General features: G+C 42.9%; 1 protein-coding gene across 3 annotated transcripts in view; it reads left to right on the top strand.

Moving 5' to 3' along the window:
* The window catches only part of LIMK1 (LIM domain kinase 1), a 200607-nt gene extending 184021 nt beyond the window's left edge, over positions 1-16586 (top strand). For all 3 annotated transcript variants that reach the window (XM_077480640.1, XM_077480638.1, XM_077480639.1), the window contains 4 exons: positions 589-724; positions 8179-8234; positions 8383-8540; positions 10598-16586. In XM_077480640.1, the coding sequence (XP_077336766.1) occupies positions 589-724; positions 8179-8234; positions 8383-8540; positions 10598-10760 (513 nt within the window). In that variant the 3' untranslated portion in view covers positions 10761-16586. The remainder of the gene's footprint in view (positions 1-588; positions 725-8178; positions 8235-8382; positions 8541-10597) is intronic.
* Positions 16587-17232: the final 646 nt, after the last annotated feature.

Genomic DNA, 17232 nt, shown 5'->3' with positions numbered 1-17232 from the left:
GAGGTAGTTATAGGGGAAAGTGGGGGGGGGGGGGGGGTATAGGACAGATGTCGAAAGGAAGGTGAAGGAAGAGAACACTTAACGGAAGGGGGGGGGGGATATATTTCTAGATCTACTGAAGGTTTGTACATGCAGTTTTCACTATGCATTACCACTTCTTATCCCATCATATGCTCAGTTTGAATTGATTATAACTAGCTCATAAATGTTTACAGCTCCAATAAAATGAATATATATATATATATATATATATATATATATATATATATATATATATATATATATATATATATATATATATATATACGGTATATGTCTTATTCTTTCTTGGGCAGCCATACAATCTGCATAACCCTTCAATAAATATGTTTTCTTGATGGTGTTTTTCTTCAAACGGGAAGGATTCTTGTTACAACGGAGTATCAACTTCTTGCATCTTGCACCAGATAAAATACGTTTTTGATTAAATTCAATTTGATTTTATGACTCTACCAAGCTTCTGTAAGAATATGAGGAATGTGAATGGATGGAAACAAAATAAATAAAAGATTTTTATATTACGTTGATAATTTGCTCTTTTTCAATCAGGATGGCAGTGTGGTTGTGGCTGATTTTGGTTTGGCTCGATTAGTAACAGATGAAGCTCGGGACTTGCGGAAAGACAGAAGAAAACGATACACCGTGGTGGGGAATCCTTATTGGATGGCACCAGAAATGATAAATGGTGAATATAATTGGGATGTAAACTGAGTTGTAAAATTAGCTAATAGAAGGAGGATAGTCTTTTTAGATGATGTTTTTTTCGAATGTGCTTTAAGCTTTACATTATGTTGTACAAGTTTAGTCCTTCATAAGCATGTAATAGATATTGTAGAAAAAACGATTCAAAAGCAGCTCACATGACTGGCTGGTTCTCTCCTCTACCCGCCTGACAGATTCAGCAGGCGGGACCAAGATTCCCCTGCTGACTTCAGTCGGGAGGGCAGAAGGAGAGAGCTGACTGGTCACGTGAACACCGATCGACGCTCAGAAATTAGGTATAAACAGCCTATTTTTTATAAATCACACACAGGGGCACACTGCATTAAGAGACAGCGCTCATAGTATAAATATGTATATGTTTCAGCAGCAGGAGGGGGAGGGGCGGGCACTGTCACTAGCTGATAGGCAGGCAGGAAGAGAGGACAGAGAGAGCTGTGGATGATGGAAGCACATTAACTGACCACGGTGTCAGGGCTCGGCAGCCATGATAAACCGTGGTCAGTTTACAGAGGGGAGGATAGAAACTGTCACAATCAGCCAGGTATTGCAGGTGAAACAGAGGGCCTAATTACACAGCACAAGTACTGTGCTGTATAACATGCTTTAAAGGGACAAGATCTATTTTTCTCTTATATTCACCGACCGACACAGCTCCTCTCTGTAACTAAATGGGTTGTATAGCCTGCCATTAGGAGAACTAGGCAAAATTGTTACACAATACACAGAACTTTTAATCCCGCCCCAGGGGGACGGACCCTGTGCTATCAACCCTCCTAACTGCTCCCAGCAGCTTCGGTTTTTATTTTGCCTAGTAAGGAGAATGACCTAGGAACCCTGCGGGCCCTCTCGGTCCATGTTTTTGCTGCAGGTTTGATGTTTTTTGCGAAAGATGAAAGATCCTGGGATCTTCTATCAACTTCCGGCTGGTTGACAGGCTGGTTAATGATATCCTTGTAATCTCCCCAGTCCGGCCATCGAGCGTGAGCAGGCCGCAGCTAAGGCTCGGCAGGCCACAACATGCCTCAGCTCCAGAGGTAGTCGGTGAGCTTCAATGCTCCGGGGTATACATATGACCGGGCTACTGCTGTCTGGATCACAGTATACCAGGCCAACAGCTACCCTGTAACTGCGCAGGAGTAGGTCTGTGATAGAATGTCTCCCAGCTCTTCAGGACTGGTAAGTATGGCTCTCCCTGCCTCGGTGGGGTGAGCAGCTGGGCATTCCCTGGGCGGTCGATTCGGGGGCCACCTCACCTCCCTATCTTCTCTCCCAAGTCCCTATCGCCCCTCCTTCCCCCCCTCTGATGGGGGGGGCTGCATGCACTGTGGGCGGTGTGTGTGTGGGGGGATTCGCTGGTTTCTCACCTGTGGGGGCTCTGTGCTGCTGGCGTTGATCCTGGTCCCGGTCTGGGGGGTCCCAAAAGTGTTTTTGGAGGTTGTTCTGGCTGTAGGCAGGAAGCACATTTCTAGTTTTGTTCTGTCACCGCATGGCGCTGTCCGGCGACCATATTGAATGTGGAAAAGCCTGAATTCCCCTGGTGAGCTTCAGCAGCCATTTACTTTAGGATCTCCTATTTAGTTACATTGGCGGCCATTTTCTTGAAGCCTGAGCGCTCTTTTCGCTCTTTCGTCGCAGATCGCTTGTGGCAGCATTACATGTGCTCTCACTTGCTGTTTCCTGTGTCCACTGTGTGTACAGGACGCTGGATGGCTCCTTGCTGAAAGCTGAAGCTAGCTCTGCAGAACGTTTCACCACTGTTATAAGCAGCTGCTGCTGACACAGTTTTCTCCTCTCTGCAACTGGGAACCTCCTAGGGACCACAGGCACTGCTAGTGGCATTTACAGAACGCCCCAGGGTGGTGAGTCTAGCACTAAGTACCCCCCCCCCCACGCAGCAGCAGCAGGAGGGTGAGACTTTCACTGTCCTAAGTCCCCTTGTAGGTGGCAGACAGGCTAGGGTCAGCATGGCTTCAGAAACTGGTGTTTCTTTCCCCCGAAATCCAGGCTATAGCAACCGGGTCACCTGCGAATAGCTCGGTGCGCATGGACACCCTGACGGCGGTCCCTGACTTCTATGTTGCTAAGATAGAGGCGGCATGTGGAAGGAAAGGTGCACGTTAGAGGCCCCTGGTCCCCCCATCCTCTGGGGAGAGCTCTGATGCAGACTCGGGCCCTGCTTTGGCTGGTGACCTCTGCTCTGACCTATCAGACGTGGCTGACCAGGACCATTCGGACAGTGAGGATGATTCCCTGTCCGGGTCCGGGCGCGATAAAGCGCTTGTTGGAGCACTCATCACAGCTGTGCGTGATACCCTGAAGATTCAGGGGCCAGCGGATCCCTCTGCTGATGTACTAGTCCCTTTTGGGTCCCACAAGCCAGCACGTTCACCTAAGGTGTTCCCATATTTGACTTATTTTGACAAATTCATCTACAGGGAATGGGGTCGCCCACAACTGACCTTTTCGGTCCCCAAAAATTTGGTGTTGTGTTACCCCTTTGAGGACAGCCTTCTCAAAAAGTGGTCGGCTCCTCCGGTCGTGGACCCCCTAGTATCTAGGTTAAATAACGTAACCACAATCCCAGTTGAGGGGACTCCTGCATTTAAGGATCCCGCGGATAGGAAGGCCAAGGCGGTGGCTCGTTCCTTATTTACAGTTGTGGGGTCAGCCGTGCGACCTGTACTGGCATCTGCACTGGTGTCGCAGACACTGACTGAGTGAGCAAAACGTTTGCACCCCGAATTGGGAGAGCAGAACGCCTCCCCTGTCTGCGTGGAGCTAGCAGACCAACTAGTGCAAGGTCTCAGGTACGTTTGTGACACGGCCCTGGATACTCTCCCTCTGTTATCCAAGGCTTCAGTGTCAGCTGTGGTGCTGAGGCGCCTAATTTGGCTAAAGTGCTGGTTGGCTGACCAGGCATCCAAGAAAGCCCTGACGGATCTTCCCTTCCTTGGCGAGTGGCTCTTTGGAGCCTTGTTGGATGACATTATTAAGAATGCCACTGGTGGTAAGAGTACACTACTCCCACAGGCCAAGGAGCCTCGCTGCAGGCAAGGGCCCTCTTTCCGCTCACAAGCGGCTTTTTCATCCGTCCGGTGCTTCGGCAAAATGCCCCCAGCCAGATAGGACACCCACGGATGGTCAGAAGCGTCCCTGGAACCGCAAGCCTAACAAGCCTGCGACCAAAAGTGCTACCGCATGAAGGTTTGCCCCCGCCCACTTATCAGGTGGGGGGTTGTCTTCGGGAGTTTGCAGCCTGGTGGACCTCCCGGTTATCCGACCAATGGGTCTGCTATCTGATTTCCACAGGCTACAAGATAGAGTTTCTCTCTTGGTTGCCGAACAGATTCTTCCCCTCCAGCATACCCGTGTCCCTGATTCGCCGGGAGGCCCTGTTGGGAGCAGTAAGGGACTTGCTGAATCAGGGGGTGATTGTACTGGTTCCGGAATCGATACGCTTACAGGGGTTCTACTCAAATATGTTTGTGGTTCCCAAGAAGGAAGGGGTACGTCCAATCTTGGACTTAAAAGCCCTCAATCACTTTGTAAAGGTGCAGAGGTTCAGAATGTTCAGAATCAGTTCGCTCAGTTGTCGCTGCACTCCATCAAGGGGACTTCCTGGAATCCTTGGACATCCAGGATGCTTACCTGCACATACCCATTTGCCTTCAGCGTCAAAAATGTCTGCGTTTGGCAGTAGGGGAAGCAGATTACCAATTTGTGGCTCTTCCTTTTGGCCTGGCATCAGCCCCCCGAGTCTTTACCAAAGTACTGGCTCCAGTATTGGCGTTGCTGAGGCAGCGCGGGATCGCGAGGGTTACCTAGACGATCTCCTCCTGAGAGCATCTTCCGCCCTTAGAATTAGAGGAGGATGTGGCGATCACCATGCAGACCCTGCAAGAATTTGGGTGGCTGTTGAACCTAAAGAAGTCAGTGGTTATACCAACTCAGCGTCTGGAGTACCTGGGGTTGCTGTTGGACTCCAGGGAAGCGAGGGTTTTTCTCCCCTCGGACAAATTGCTGACTCTCAGTTCTGCGGTTAATCTGCTGATAAACCGCAAGTGGTCGTCACTCTGCTTTTGCATGCGAGTGCTGGGGCTCATGGTGGCATCCTTCGAGGCAGTACCTTATGCCCAGTTCCACACCAGAGTCCTGCAGAAGGAGATATTCACAAAATGGGACAAATCTACGTTGTCCCTGGATCGGCAGATCCAGGTGAGCCAACCAGTCAGGGATTCCCTGATCTGGTGGTTGAGGTCCCCAGTGATTCAGTCTGTCTGGCTGGGGTGGAGTGATGGGGATTCAGTTGGCTCAGGGCCTCTGGGCGACGGAGGAATCCAAGTTGCCGATCAATTTGCTTGAATTGAGAGCGATCAGGCTGTGCCTCCACATGTGGTCGACGTGTCTTCAAGGGCGTCCGACCAGGATACAGTCAGACAACGCTACGGCTGGTGCATAAATCACCAAGGGGGAACAAGAATCTCAGCCGCTGCTCGGGAGGTCACTCACATACTTCGGTGGGCAGAGCGACACGTTTCGGCCCTCTCAGCCGTTTAAATCTCAGGGGTGGAAAATTGGCAGGTGGGCTACCTGAGTTAGATGCTGGACCCAGGAGAATGGGCGTTGCATTCGGAGATATTCCAGCTGCTGTGCCTGAAATGGGGCACACCAGAGATGGATCTCTTGGCCTTCCGTCTCAATCGGAAGGTGCCGAGATTCGTGTCCAGGACGAGGGATCCGTGGGCAGACACATCAGACGAGCTGGTGGCTCCGTGGGATCAGTACCAACTGATATATACGTCTTTCCTCCACTAAAACTGTTGCCACGTCTACTTCGCAGAGTGGAAGCCGAGGGGATTTCAGTGATTCTGGTTGCCTCAGATTGGCCTCAGCGGCCCTGGTACGCAGACCTGGTGCATCTGGTATCAGACACTCCCTGGCGACTGCTACTGCGGGAGGACCTCCTATCTCAAGGCCCAATCTTTCACCCTGCTTTACCATCGCTGGCTTTAACGGCATGGCTATTGAGAGCCAGGTGCTGAGGAACAGGGGTCTGTCAGACTCTGTGATTCCAACTATGCTGAAGATATACCATCGTACCTGGAAGGCCTACATCTCCATGTGTGAGGAGAAAGGGTGGCATCCGCGCTCCTTTTCGAAAATCCTGCTGTTTCTTCAGCATGGAGTGGACCAGAAATTGGCGTTGAGCACCATTAAGGGGCAAATTTCAGCCCTGGCTGTCTTTTTTCAGCGACCCCTAGCATCTCACTCATTAATGAGTAACTTTGTTCAGGGGGTACGGCATGTAGTCCATCCGGTGCGTCCTCCGTTACCCCCATGGGATCAGGGAGATTCCCCTGTTGACCCTTTCACAGAATGTGGTCATCACATCGGCCAGGAGGGTTTCGGAATTGGCGGTCTTGTCCTGCAAGTCGCCTTATCTGGTCATCCACAGGGATAAGGTGGTGTTGCGTCCGCAAACGTCCTTTCTACCAAAGGTGGTTTCGGATTTTCATATCAATGAGGACATTGTATTACCATCGTTGTGTCCTAAGCCGAAGCACCCCAAGGAGGTGACCCTTCACGCTCTCGATGTGGTTAGGGCTCTGAGGGTGTATTTGTCTGCCACAGCTCCCTTTCGGAAGTCAGACTCACTGTTTGTTTCGGTGGCTGGTCCTAAGAAAGGCATGGCGGTCTTGTCAGCCACCATTTCCAGGTGGATCAGACAGATTATAGTCCAAGCCTACGCCTTGAAGTGGCAGGTGCCCCCGTTTCCAGTCACGGCCCACTCAACAAGGGCAATTGTCAACTGTCCATACGTTTACCAAGTTCTACAAGGTAGACGTCAGTGCATCGGCTGATGCTTGTTTTGGCCTTAAAGTTTTGCAGGTGGCCGTGTAGTTGCAATTGAGTTTTTTCCTGTTTTTTTTATATAAACGCAGTACTGTTTTTTTGTTAAATGCACTGTTGCATTACTTCCGCAATGCTGCAGTTTTGGGGATCACTCCTGTTGAGGATGCCTGGTGGAGGTTTTCCACACAGTGCTGTTTTTTTGTGGGGTTGGTTTCACTAGTTCCCACTTACAATGGTGGATGAAGTTTTTTATGCAGTTTTTTCCCACCCCTCGTTTGGCACTGCTTGGGGACGTCCCATTTAGTTACAGAGAGTAGCTGTGTCGGTCAGTGAATATAAGAGAAAATAGGATTTTTGTACTCACCGTAAAAGCCTTTTCTCTGTAATTCACTGACCGACACAACACCCACCCCTCCTTTTTTCTACGTTATACTGCTTGTTGATATACTGAAGCTGCTGGGAGCAGTGAGGAGGGTTGATAGCACAGGGTCCACCCCCTGGGGCGGGATTAAAAGTTCTTTGTATTGTGTAACAATTTTGCCTAGTTCTCCTAATGGCAGGCTATACAACGCATTTAGTTACAGAGAGCTGTGTCGGTCAGTAAATTACAGAGAAAGGGATTTTACGGTGAGTACAAAAATCCTATTTTTTTTTTTTTAAGTTAACAAACACTAACCCAGACTTGCTCATTGCAAATCTACATATAGGCTAATTATAATTAGTTTTCTGGTGAGTACACTGTGGTTTAGGATTTGCACCATTGAGTATATGGATTGAACATTCATCAGTCTTTTTTCTACTGCATGAAAGCACTTTGTGGTTGAGAGTGGGAACTTTCACCTGCTCTTTGGAATCTTAGTGTGGACTACTTGAATGGACTATACATTTGGATGCTCTCATTGAGCATTTTTAGAGCACTTTTTGTGTTGATATATTGCTTTTGACATTTATTATATTTTGTGTGAACGTTTGTTATTTTCCATATTTATAATCTTTTTCTGTCTAACCCTTCCTTCGTTATTTTATCAAATCTAGAAAATAAAGTTTTGTGTGTGTGTGTATATATATATATGTATATATATATGTGTATATATATGTATATATATGTATATATATATATATATATATATATATATATACATATATATATATATATATATATATATATATATACATATATATATATATATATATATATATATATATATATATATATATATATACATATATATATATATATATACATATATATATATATATACATATATATATATATATACATATATATATATATATATATATATATATATATATATATATATATACATATATATATATATATATATATATTATACACACACTTTAAGATTTTATTTGTTATCAACATTCCTGTAGGGAGAAAGAAACTGTTGAGAACTATTTTATTCCAGAAAATGTTAAAAACAAGTGAAAATCAAGTGATAATATGAGACCAAGATCATTATTCTTGACATTTACTTATATCATCATCAATACCCTATGCTACCATTCTGTGGTCGACTGGGGTGCTTTCTCTTTTTACAGGGAGAATCTATGATGAGTCAGTGGATGTTTTCTCCTTTGGAATTGTACTGTGTGAGGTACTGTTAGTTACATTGCCAACTTCTGGTAATTTGTCTTTTCTCTGCACATAAATTGTAACAATTCCATAAAGTTTTTCAAATTTTACCTGCCATAACTTCCTGAGATGAACTCTTATATTTGTTTTTTTCCCCCCCCCCCCATTAGATAATTGGTCGTGTTAGTGCAGACCCTGACTATCTCCCACGCTCCATGGATTTTGGGTTGAATGTGTGTGCCTTCTTGGACAGATTTTGCCCCCCAAATTGTCCACCTGGCTTCTTTCCTAGTGCTGTATTATGCTGTGACTTGGACCCTGAGAAAAGGTAATTTATGCTTTACCTTAGTCTTATTTAAATGTTGTTATTCAGCAGAAGAACTAAGCTGTAAGTTGGGCACAGTCTTATGTAGATATAACACTAAATCGGGTAACTAAAGCATTAGTTAAAGTGGTTGTAAACCCTTACAAACCACTTTGACCTACAGGTAAGCCTAGATTAAGGCTTACCTGTAGGTCCAAGAAATATCTCCTAAACCTATACGGTTTAGGAGATATTTACCCGAAGACAGCCACCGCTGCCTACGGCACATGCGCCGTAGACAGCGGCGCGCAGGCCGCAGATCGCGGTGATATACCGCGAGTGTCGGCTCCCGTGTGCATGTGTGGTAGTGACGTCATCGCGGCTCCGCTAATCACAGCGCCAGAGCAGCGAGACCCGGAAGTCACTCTGGGATCCATGGCAGCAGCAAAGAGGAAGACGGGGGGGACCCCTCGGGGGCTTCGTTCTCAGGTAAGTTATTCATAATGAGCTAGTATGCTATGCATACTAGCTCATTATGCCTTTGCCTTACAGGGTGCGTTTTTTATTTTTTTTTGCCTTTACTTCCTCGTTAAGAATCAACATAACATCAGCTTTTCTGTGTTCATTTTTTTGGGACCACTTAGTTCAATCGGCTGCCAATGTACTACAATAGACCGACAATCTGATGTGCACAATTTTATTCCTACGCAGCACAGCACAATGCATGGTAGTACGTTACTGTGTGTTGTGTTGCAATGCGGGTTAAAAATTGATGTTGCCACAACACAATGTGCAGGGTGCATTGTGGTAATGCAACACATAGGTGTGAATAAAAGTTAGGGTCCTGTTTATGACTCATGCTCCTTTCAGATAGTGGCAGTTTCAGTGATAGAGACTTCTGGTTTGCACCAGTAGAGACAGCTGGGGATCAGACATGGGAGCAGGTAATGTACTAAATGAGGTGAAGTTTAGGAACTAGGCATAAGGTCAAGGCAAGTGACAAATAACAGGAATCAATTTTTACGCCAAGTCATAAATAATCAAGAAGAAAAGGAGATTAGGATCGGATGCTAGGAGCCTAGTCAGTTCAAAATAAAGGTCATGATCAGGAAAAAATACCAGAAGACAAGCTGCAGCATTGCCAGAGTGGTAGATTATACAGGAAAGCTTCACAGTTGACAAAAAGTAACTGACACCTCTTCTCATGGGCTGTCAATGGACAGAACCAAATCCAGTGATATCAGGTGATTACTGCACATTACCTGCCCCTCAGAACTGTATACAGTATCTGCTAGAAGATAGTGCAGGCACATACCTAGAAAAATCTTACCCACACTTATGAATAGAGCAGGAGCTAAGGGAGCCCTAGCGGCTCTGTTATCCTTTGTTGTGTTTGTATTTATCTTAAAGTGGAATTCAAGTCTAGAACTAAATAAGCTTAAATTTGCTCCCACCCCCTGCTATACTGACTACCCTGTAAAAGGAAGATGCAGATACTTACCAATTTTCAGGACACTCTGGTTCGGTCATATCCTCCCAGCTTCCAGCTTCAGGAGAGGAGAGAACATCAACAACGGATGGAATGCTTGGGCGGTGATGTCACCCTTAGGCTTACTATGGGGTATCCGTTATCAGCTGTCTCTCCTCTCCCCTGAAGCTGGCTGCTGGGAGACGATCTTGTGACCAGACCAGAGTCCTGAGTATAGCTAAGTATATGGACCTTCCTTCTACAAGGTAGCTAGTATAGGTGTCGGAAGGGGGATTCCACTTTCAGGCTGGGTTCACACTATTGCGATGTCAGACATTGCATGTAATTGTGAATGTGTGATTGTTTTGAGTTCATTTGCTGCTTGCTTCTTCCAGGACGGTGAAGGTGAGGACAGCTAAGTAACTAACATTTTCAGGAGTTTTTTTTTGTACCAGCAGTTCTTATATTTCTCTTAGCACAGGTTTCCTTCAAAACAATCCTTTCTCCAATTATCAAATTAACCTTTACATTTTTTGTGGTTTCTAGCTCATGGTAGAGGTGTGTTTAACATTCTTGGATCCTCACTGTCTCTTTTCACATTATTGTCTTGCAGGCCCACCTTCTCACAGCTTCAGCTCTGGCTGGACTCATTACTCAGGCACTTGACTCTGCAGCTCCCCCTTAGTTCACATCTTGAGCAGCTCGAGCGAAACTTTTGGGAGACATATCAAAGAGGAGAGAGTACCCTGCATTCCCATCCTGAAATCACAGAATAACATGACTGGCAACAGAAAAGAAACCCAGATACAAATACCCCAGTGTTGCGTGTATGGGGAACTCATGTTGCTTACTTTGCAAAGAGAGGGGATAACATATCCCTACATCTAGGTTAAATGAAGAGGATCTTCTGTGTCCAAGGTTACTGGTACTGCTCATGAGCAATGAAGGGAAATCCAAAGATGCATTCTTGCAGTTCCAATGGGTGCCTAATGAGTTTAATTAGCTTGTAATGGTCCTTGGGCTGTCATTGGTAAAGATGAACAAGGCTTTTTGTGTGCCACTCACTAAACCATTTACAAAGCCAGTATGCGTTTTGTGGTTTTAAAGGCGTCATTTCATCACATCCACCCTGCATGGCGCCCCGTTTGTTCAAACTTCCTCTAAAAAGGAGCATTCTGCACCTTGTGTAAATACCTGTATGTATATTTAGGCCCTCCTGTACATATTGTCCTAATGTTTGTGACTTGAGCCTGTCTATCCTGATCTCTTGTTCATGTTGCCAAGAAGGGCTTACTGGTTTTTCTCTGTCCAATGCATTCTAGGCCTGGGAATTTTTCCCTAACAGGGCCATTATGCACATGGGTATAAAAACAGTGAAGAATTTGTGAGGCCAGCTGTCTTACATAAAAACTCATTTTATTTCTTGTTATGTGTCTACACATTTAGCACTTATAGATTGGTTAGAAGCTTTTAAAACCACCAGCATATAAATGTTTGCAAATGTTCACAATTAGCTGAGTTTCTAAATTGCAACACCTCTAGGGGTCTCTGTATACCCCAGAAGAAAAATACAATACTTAGGTGTTAACTTATCTCTATTTTATATAGCTTGAAAATGGTAATTGTCCTGATATAACAGCATTGTTAACAATGGACTATCTGCCTAAAAGCCAGTATGTACAGTATGTTGAAGTTATGTAATAGATGTATAGCTTGGAGATGCATTAGCAAATACAGTAGCTTATATGAAAATTAAATGAGGCTACTTAAGGCTTCCTCCAGTGCTCTCTTTTACATGCTTGCTGTGTTCTATAAGTGCACTTCATGTCCCCTCCCCTCATGTTACATGCAACATCCATGAGTCTTTGTTTTCCTCTGTGCCGCAGTTTGCACATTTAAATAGCCCACAATTTTGCCTTATATAATGTATGTGGAAAGTATTTCATAAGGAACACATCAATATTAATATTTTTGGTAAGTTTAGGGTTCTAAATGCTGAAATGCCCACACCATATAATGCTGAATGTAGGTTTGCCAAATCTAAACATGGATTTTGCAGGCCATGCCTTACCTGTACATTAGAAGGTAGGCTTTTGTTCTTGTCTAGCTTTCCCTAAACAACTGTTGATTACTCTTTTTCATCAGACTCTCACACAAAAAAAAATCTGACATTAATGGAAAATTTGACATGACAATCGCAGGTTATAGCCATTTTGTTTCAACTTTGAAACATTCAGAACACAATTAATGAAATGCCATATCAAAATATGGTAGCAGCACAAGAAATATTCCTCATAATATGCAATCATAACCCACTAGTAGTTGGTTAAAAAAAGATACACGTCCATCAAGTAGTGGGCATTGAACATAACAAAATCGACCTCCTCAATTTTACAATGTAGTTGTTGCCCATACAGGAGGACAAGCCTTTTTGTTTTGTTTTTAGACTTATTCAATTTTTAAGGTACCGAATACATAATCAATTGCACTTCAAGCTACAGTGCTTTCAGTGGCTGCTATTAAATTGAAAACATGCATTAATTACTGTAGGTCATATTCAGAAATTGTCTGCCTTCAATGACTGGTATACTTTGCAATAAATCTAATTTAGAGGTTTCCTTGTAATAAAGATCTGCTGATAAAATTTATGGATTTGCAAAGGTTCCCATACTTAACCACTCAACCTTTACCTGGACCTATCCTCAAATTCAAATGTGAAGGAAGATTTTACTTTCATTAAACAGTTGAACTAAGATATGTAAAGAATCAACATTTTTTTTTAATGCATTTGCATTACACTTAGTAATGGTTATGATTTTAAGCTAATATAAAGAATGCAGTGCCCACTTCTGAAAATAGAGGCTGGCTGAAGCCACAGCAGAGGTGGAATCTGTGTGCTAACAAAGCCATCTAATGGTTGCTGAGAGAGCCAATCAATAGATCTGCCTGCATGTAGGTCCTGTTTCCTGGACTGACTTCTGTCACCAGTACCCAGAGGAAGCTTGGAGCTAAGAAATTATATTTACTGTACCATCAAGTTTAATTCATGTTCAGAGTTTCCCAAAAATGTGATAACAATGTTATTAGTAGCTCTTTATCTAAAGCAGATTATAATTTTGGGAATACGGACATGTAATTATTATTTTACAATTATGTATCCAGTATCAAAAGACTAAACCATAACCAAACTCATAAATGGCTAAATGAAGTCTCTACCTGCAATCACTTTAAGTTTAGGTTCACATCTCCACGCTCTGTGTGGGTGTGTTCATTTGAATGGGCTGTTGTACCTGCAGGAAGCGCTGGGAAAAAGTCCCCGACTGTTCCGTCCGTTTTATGTACCTTTCTAATGCATGGGGTTGTCATTAAGAGTTAACAGCGCCCCTGTGCATCTGCTATAGAGCAGCAAATTTTGACTGGGGTGAGTGAGGGAACATGTGCAATTTACATGTGGTCCCACACCTGCATATGTATGAACCTAGGCCAAGGAGTTCCCCAATGCATTTAATTAAGGGCCCCTCCACATTAAAAAAATATATATAACCAGGTTAACAGAAACGTGACACTTTTTAAATTTTTTTGTTTAAAAGTATTTGACTGTATCTGAATCTTTATGAGCCCACACCAGTTCTGTTACCACAGTAGGGAGCCCTTTCCCACCCCCAGATTCCCACATCTGATGGCCAGGCTTTGCTATCAGCATTGTGTTCATATACATTCTTCATAGGGATATATGGAGCATTCACGCCAGGAAGTTCTGCTCACAACTGAGCTTTTTAAGGCAGTGCTGGTAGTGAATCAAGATTTCATGTCAAGACCTAATGGAGGATTAAACCCACTCCATCCCAAACTAAACAGAGGGGTTGGGGTTTCTGTGATTTGTATTCATTTTAAATTAGTAACGTTTCGAGGAGGATATGCCAGTAGGGTACAGGCTTTGGTAGAATGCTAGGAAGTTCTGGACACACTCCACTTAGGAGTATGCATAGAAACCAATAATAATATTATCATATGTAAGGAATTTTTTATTAAAAAAAAAATCTATTTTAACTACTGCTATTTTAAAGTGGCCCTTTATGAACATGTTAATGTATTTTTAAATTGAAACCAGCCTGACTTGATAGTTCCTGACTGTTCTTCCTTACATATTTAGGTTATTACTATTTGTTCTGTTAATACTGAGCCCTTAATCTATTTTACACTCCTGTGTTCAAGCACAAATATATGGAAGGAAGAACTCCAGAAAGCAATGATTTATCAAAACTGCCTTCTTAGCATAATCTCCACACTGCAGTTTTAGTGAAACAACCACCTTCTTCTGTGGAGACAATGTAATGCCCTTCCTTAATAGACAAGCTATTACTTATATGTCAACTAATCCTTCCTCCCTGGTTGCCAAAGGAACTCATTTGCATATCGGGACAGATCTTGGCAGGTACCAGAATTTTTTAGTACAATATATTTGCACATGTTTATAGCATGGTCTTTGGAGCACATAATGCTTTTGTGGCTGAATCTAAAATTCTTCCTAAGATGAGCAGTAGGAATTGATTGGATTTAGATGAACAACAACTGTGAATATTTATTCAACAACTGAATCAGAAGACGAATGGCAGCCTTCCATAATATCCCTCAGTGGATCCACTCAAACTGCAGTGCCAATTCCAGTGTAGAGACATTATGCATAGTGTAAATCAGAAAACAAATGACTGCACACTCTTTCTTAAACCCCTTGGCGCTGGCCATGCGCAAATATGCGGCCTCTCTGTGCCTGGTCCTTAGCATCGAGGGGCTGCATATTTATGTGAATTGCTGCCAATACACCTGTGCAGAGAGCGCAGAACAGTTAAGCCCCGTACACACAATGAGATTATTGGACAAATGATCGTCTTTTTTCTTTTCTTTTTTTTTTGCATGCTAATCTCAGATTGAATCTGATGAGTTTAATAAAGTCATGAAAATTCACGTACGACAGGAAAAAAAATTGGAAGTCATGTCATGTGTTGTAATGCATTTGTATTGCATTTTCGAACGATAGCTATACTGCTTAAACAAAAAACATACGATCTGGTATCGTACAAAAAAAAAATCTGTGCACGTCTGATAGAATAATATCGGATGAACTGTCATGATCGGCCCTCGGAAGCTCTGTACGATCTTTTCCGTACAATTTTCTGATTGTGTGTACGGGGCATTACTGTCGCCCAATGCCCGTACACACGATCAGAAAATCGTACAGAAAATACCGCTTTCAAAGCGATCGTACAATAATCGGATCATTAGTACAGAGCTTTCGAGGGCCGATCATAACGGTTTATACAATATTATTCTATCGGCCGTGAACAAAAATTTTTTTCGGACGATGCCAGATCGTGTGATTTCATTTTATCAGTACAGCTATCTTTCGAAAATGCAATACAAATGCATTACAACACATGACATCACTTCCAAGTTTGTTTTCCGTCATATGGGAATTTTCGTGACTTTAGTAAACTCGTCAAATTCGATCTGAGATTAGCATGCAACAAAAAAACGGATGATCATTCGTCCGATAATCTCATCGTGTGTATGGGGCTTAACCAAATGCAAGAAGCGATCGAGAGTTTTCGGATCACATGACAGCTAATCATGGCGGTCACGTGGTCTTAAGCCCTGGCGCTAAGAGGTTAAAATATAAAGTGTCTTCATTGTAATTCAACGTCACCATCTAAAATTGGCTACAATACCCATAAAAACTCACGCATTGCATAGTACAGAACTGAATAGAGAAAGGCGAGGTACTGTAGGTGGAACAAAAGTTTTTTTTTTTGTACCTGACAGAACTTTTCAAGGTGCCATTGCACAGTAAAAATGTTAACTGCCTTCCACCTGCTTCCTAGATGTGCAATGTTATCTCTTAATTTTGTGAGTTTTATTTTGTTTTTTTGAGTTTTTATGGGAATTGTGACCCATTTGTAATGGCTTTCGTGTAGAAGTGATAAAATGCAGGTGTTTTATTTATTAAAGGAACGGGGCAAGGGACAAGTTCTTCATTTTGTACTACATGTGTGAATATAATTTCTTTATCTCTTGTCATTATAATCTGCTACACTGAAAGTCAGGTAAAGAAGTCTTCAAGCAGCTGACTGCTCATCATCCCTGAGTGACAGTCATCATGTTAACTCTTTAAAGTTTCTAGTTAAAGATTTACAGAGCAGGCTAGGGATGGAAGTACTAGCTTTGGGGTTTGGGATGTAAGAACCCATATACCACAAGTAAATGCCAAACATCACTGAATCATGCTGCAATAGTGGCTCCTTTATCAGTATTGGTTAGCACTACTATGGATCCCATTGGTTAACCCCCACAAATAGCTACTCAATTATGTGCAGGTGACAGGCAATATTTCACACACGTTTGTCAATCGCTTTACAAGGCAATCACTATATAAACAACAGCGCTTGGAAATTAATATTTTAGGTCTAGGCTAATGGTTGGATGTAAAAATGTTGCACATTATTTAATTTGTACTGTATGCCATTGGTCTTGAATACCACACTCTTACTGTTCTGTTACACTTTGCTGCAAAACAATCGAAATACATGAAGTTGTCTCAGAAGCTGCAGCGTTGTCCGTGTGTTTATTTCTCTGACTCATACTATCAAAAATAACAAGTGGGCAGGGATGAGGACTGCAGTAGTTCCACTCCTTACAATGAAGTAGCTGCATAAAATTTGGGCTGAACCTGTTATCCATTTTTAGAGTTAAGCCCCATACACACAGTTAGAATATCGTACAAAAAATAATGCTTTTGAATCAATGGTACAATAATCTGATCGATAGTACACAGCTTTCATCTGAAATTTTCAGAAGCGACAAACAGGAAAAATTTTCTCGTACAGTAACAGATAGTGTAGACTTGATCCATTTTAAATTATATTATATATATATATATATATATATATATATATATTTTTTTTTTTTTTTTATACATTATTAGTAATTATTTACCAGTAAGTTTCAATCCTAAAGTTTTGGTTTAGTACTGGTTTGCAGACGTGACAGCAAATAAAAAAATGTATTGTGGTAAATGTGGTAAGCATAGCAAAATCAGCACTAAACTGAATGTCTCAAGCTACTGTATATCACACTTACGGTATAAATAAAGGCCACTTTTTTTTTCTTTTTGGATAGAGTGGAGAGAGATTACAACACCTGTCAGTTTTTATTGCTGTCTATGTCCCCGTTAGCCCTTGTACACACGGTCAG

This window comes from Lithobates pipiens, unplaced genomic scaffold (genome assembly GCF_037356315.1).
Source record: "Lithobates pipiens isolate NorthernLeopardFrog02 unplaced genomic scaffold, aLitPip1_a1.2 Scaffold_16, whole genome shotgun sequence".
In the NCBI taxonomy this organism is placed as follows: domain Eukaryota; kingdom Metazoa; phylum Chordata; class Amphibia; order Anura; family Ranidae; genus Lithobates; species Lithobates pipiens.
This window is presented reverse-complemented; position numbering and strand designations above follow the sequence as displayed.